This window comes from Crocodylus siamensis, chromosome 6, assembly GCF_052110815.1.
Source record: "Crocodylus siamensis isolate JL-2025a chromosome 6, ASM5211081v1, whole genome shotgun sequence".
Taxonomy (NCBI): Eukaryota; Metazoa; Chordata; order Crocodylia; family Crocodylidae; genus Crocodylus; species Crocodylus siamensis.
Window position 1 is genome coordinate 46758634 of NC_143400.1, and position 4845 is coordinate 46763478.

Below are 4845 nucleotides of genomic sequence, written 5' to 3' on the forward strand. Positions count from 1 at the left end.
TGAGGGGATGATGCAAACAAAAGGAGGATACAGAAGCATTGGAAAATGACGGTGGTACAACCTGCCCAGCACCTGTGGGAGATGACTGGTTATTACAGGCAGAATACCTTCCTTTTCAGTAGGAGTGACTGCAGTTTTCATTCCAAATAATGATAACAGGCAGCCAGGCAGAGGAATCTGAAACAGGAGGCCTTGGCCACCTATTTTGAGCATGAATAGGGATTATAGGCATGAGACAAGGACATACATATTGAGACACGGGGGCAGCAACAGGAAAGCTCATTGAGTTATTGAGTTCCCTGTGTTTACTTAAACAAACCAAGAAACAAAATAGCAGGAGGTGAAAGAACAAATTACCCAGTAATGCCAAACTGGGGCAGTGGACGAAACTATGCTCACACAGTGAATGGGCACTGAGATTTTACCACTGAGGGTTTGCTTCCAGTCACAGGTAGAAGGTACATTGTCCATTGAATATTGCCACACCCTGGACCTAGAAGGAAGATATTTTGGGCATGTGTTCTTCTCAAGGGGCAATAGCATACTCAGTCAATTTATTGCCCAGTGCAACTTGTCATAGGCCAGGTAGGAGGAATGAAATAGGCCAGCAACATCTTGAGAAGGTCAAAGTAGGATGGACCAGACAAGGCCTAAAAACCCTCCCCCTGTTCTGGGATCCCCAAATATATATTCCACTCACATTCTGTAAGTGCTGAGCTGATAGCTTCAGGTCTCCACGCTGTATTATAAAGCATCTTTTTTTGCAAAAGTATAGTTGGTCCAATAAAATATATTACCATGAGCCCTGATAGCAAATAGCTTAACACTTCTTTCTTGGGTTTCATTGCACAATATAATAAACAACTGGACTAGGTGTGCTGGTTTGCTGAGAATCAGGCGGGGGCTAGTCAGATGATCCAGCAGTGAAATGCATTGTAATCCATGACAGCCCTCCACACAACTGCGAAAGAGCCCCTTATGTTGGTATAGTTATAGTGTAGAAGGCAAAGGAGTTGGGGCAACAGGAAAATCCCATCTGAGTACACCCATAAGTGAATACCTGAAGACTGGAGGGCCTATAGTAATTCAGGTGGGCACTTTTTGGAGAGTCCCAAATACTTCATGAATAGAAGGTCTAGTGATAGATCAGCTGACAGAAAACTGGATGGTCACTGGAGCTTGCCAGTTTTCATATTACTTATTGGTACTTGCTTTTCCATGTGGAAATGCGTTTACATATGGTGTGCCAACTCTGCACTGATGTTGATGAAAACATCTTTTACATGGCTATGAATCACTGGCGCATGAGGGTAACTGAATTTAGCCTACATTTTATCCACTTGATGTCCATTTCATGCATTAGAATGAAACCCTTCAGCCATCCTAAAAGTGACATTCAAATTGAGGTCAAAATGACATGGTGTTCACAGAGAAAAGCAATTAATAAACTGACCTAGACACTTACGCTAATCTGTCACAGGCGCATTATGCCTAGCACCAGCAAACAACACTTTTAAGGCTAGACTTTTCCCTATATTGTCCTTTGAGATTAAAAGTGTTTGTCTCCCAATTAATTGTCTTCTGTGGTTAGAGCTACAGTTGTTCTTTTTTTTCCTTTGACATGTTTACATGTTTTGTATTCTTTGGGGCCGTTCCACTGAGAGCAGCGCTACAAAGTGTATCAGTTTCATGACATTAACACAGCTGTATGTTTCATGGACAAAATAAATACACTGGCCTTTTCACTTTCCAATCATTTCATGGACTCAGCAGCAGAAGTGTTAAAGAGCCTGCCATTCACTGATATAGAGAGCAGCTGGTGAATCAGGAGAAACATGAATACATACATAGTGATACTGGATGCAAGGCAAGAAGCTATAACTCTGGCAGTCAAGAGAAATATATATTGATCTCCTCCCTAAGAGATGCAAGGTCCATGACACAGTCAAGGGATAGAAAACAGTCTGCAGGACCCTATCCAGGTGTGTGCGATGCTGAACTGAAAGAAGATGGCTGAAATTCAAGCTCTGAGTGAGGTAAAGACTTCTTTGTCACCTTTTAAATTCAATTAATCATATAATGGTAGTGTTGAAATGATGATGGTGCCGTGGTAGTCCAGGACATGTGTGTGAGGAAAGAATCCTTGTGAGTTAATGTGTTTGCAGCTTATCCAAGACAAGATATCACCAACAAGAATTCGTATCTAGTTCATGATATTCATATTTTGAAAAAAATAATGCTTAAGGTTTTACTTTTCAAACTGCCCATGTAGAAATTTTTATTATAGTAAAAACCTAAAAAAAAATCCATTCCATTTTATTTCACAAATTAATGATTAGTAAAAAGATAATGATTCCAACTATTCTGTCCCCAACTTTTTCTTTCTTTTTCAGGTGTGGGTTTTGTTTACATTCGTTACTTCTTTCCTTTCCTTTCTTTCACTGGCAAGAGGAAATCTGAGCTAAATGAAGCGGGAACAGCAAAGAATGAAAACCTTCATGTTAAATGGTCTAAATTAATTAAACCGATCTAGTCCTTAGAAACTATTGGCTATTGTGTGTAAATTAGTGCTGTGCAAAACGGAAGCATTTTGTTTCGACCAGCGTTTTGACGTTTCAACAGAAGAGTGCTTCATTTGGAATTTTGTTTTGAGTCGAAATGGCTGTTCTGTTTTGTTCCGTTGAAACATTTTGCCATTTTGACCCCGTTTCGACGTTTCACCCATAGGATATAATGGGAAAGGGCGAAACAGGCAATGACGTTGTCATTTCTGGCACGCTTTGGATGAAATGTGCAGGAGTGGTAGCCCCTTCTCAGGGCATGATGAGTGCCAAGTTTCAAGAGGATAGGTGCAAGGGGACTCAGAGAAACTGCACCCTGAAATCTTGAGAGCAAAACTCATATCACATTTGTGTGTTAAGCTACAGCAGGGTCAAAATTTCAGGCACGCTATCCTCTGCTGAGGCAACAAAACCTGCCAGATTTCAAGAAGATAGGTGCAGAGGGTTCAGAGAAACTGTACCCCAAAACCCTATACATGTGGTAGAAATCTGTCACTTAACAACTATTTCCTTTGTATGTAAATAATCAAAGTATTAAAAAATACATTAGGCTTTTTGGATATGACTTTTAGTATATGGTTTCAACTATTTTTCTCTTTCAGCAGTGCATACCTAAAGCAGTTCTTTTCTGATACATGAAGCTTCAAATCAGTTGCCCTTTTTCTCCTAAAGGAAAAAGAAATGGAAGACTTTTTGTTTCTGGCAACTAAAAAAACTTGATGTAAGACTGAAAATTTTCAGGTGCAAAAATGTGGAAACAGAATAGAAATAAGCAAATAATACCAAAAGACAGGAAAAAAAGGGTGTTCAGAAACAAGGTGTTTGGAGAGAAAGAGAGAGAAATAATAAAGAAGAGAAAACAGATTTTTTAGAAAATATAATGTAATCTGAGATCAAATTATGCATTAGAATGCTTGGATAAGCAATCTTCAGTTACCCCTAATCAAGAGCATGGCGGATAAAACAATGATATTAGTGCATGGTTATATTTCCATATACACTAGGATTATATTCATCTGCTATATAATGTATCACAATACAGTAGTTCCAATATCAAGTAACTTGGAAGAGTGGAATGAATCTTGAAACCAGGACATGGATTCAATAAGTGGATTTTGGACAGCACTACAGTTCTATTTGCAACACTTCCATTCAGCATTGTGATCTACAAGCTGCATGGCAAGGTTTATTATTTTCCACTTAGATACAAATTGAATTGCATCCCATTATAAATTATTTCCTTGCAATTAGGATGACTATTTTGCTTTACCTTCCTTAGACACAACCTGTGGCAAACATTGGATGGAGTAATCAAACCCCCATCATGGAATTCATTCTCCTGGGATTTGGGGATATCCCTGAAATGCAAGTGCCCCTCTTCCTGATGTTTCTACTAGTTTACCTGGTGACTATTTCTGGGAATATCCTTATTGTTGCACTTGTTGGTGTTGATCAGCACCTTCACACTCCCATGTACTTTTTCCTGGGGAACCTGTCGTGCTTGGAGACCTGCTACAGCTCCACCATCCTGCCCAGGTTGCTGGCCAGCCTCTTGAGTGGGGACAAAACCATTTCTGTCAGAGCTTGCTTCTCACAGTTTTACTGCTTTGCTGCCCTAGCAGCAACAGAATGCTACCTGCTGGCAGTGATGTCTTATGATCGGTATCTAGCTATATGCAATCCACTCCGTTATGCCATTCTTATGAATGGCAGGATTTGCTCCCAGCTAGCTGCTTATTCCTGGTCAAGTGGCTTTCTAAGCACCACCATGGTAATCATTTTAATGTCTAAGCTAGAGTTTTGTAGTTCCAATGAAATCGACCATTTCTTTTGTGATTGCTCACCCATAGTGAAACTCTCCTGTACTGACACCAAACCTGTAGAGCTTGTGATTTTCACACTGTCTTCAATTGCATCACTGATCCCATTTTTGCTAACCCTGACATCCTATGCTTGCATCATAAGTACCATCTTGAGAATCCCTTCCACAACTGGAAGGCAAAAGACCTTTTCTACCTGCTCTTCTCACCTTGTCATTGTCACAACCTTTTACGGGGCTCTATTTATTGTCTATGTAGTTCCAACAGCCTACCTTTCAAAGAACTTACACAAAGTGTTCTCAGCATTTTATGCTGTTTTCACCCCCATGCTCAACCCACTCATCTACAGCCTGAGGAACAAAGAGGTGAAAGAAGCCCTCAGAAGATTTCTCAGTAAATGTTATGGTTCGGCAAGATTTCCATTCATAAAATGCAATGAGATGGGTTCTAACCAGTCTCTGTAA

At 40.1% G+C, this 4845-nt stretch overlaps 1 protein-coding gene across 1 annotated transcript; it reads left to right on the plus strand.

Annotated features, from left to right (window-relative positions):
• Positions 1 to 3873: 3873 nt before the first annotated feature.
• On the plus strand, positions 3874 to 4845 carry LOC149862635 (olfactory receptor 11L1-like). Its single transcript, XM_090054025.1, has one exon. It carries the CDS (start codon positions 3886 to 3888, stop codon positions 4843 to 4845), a length of 960 nt encoding a protein of 319 aa, XP_089910151.1. The 5' UTR covers positions 3874 to 3885.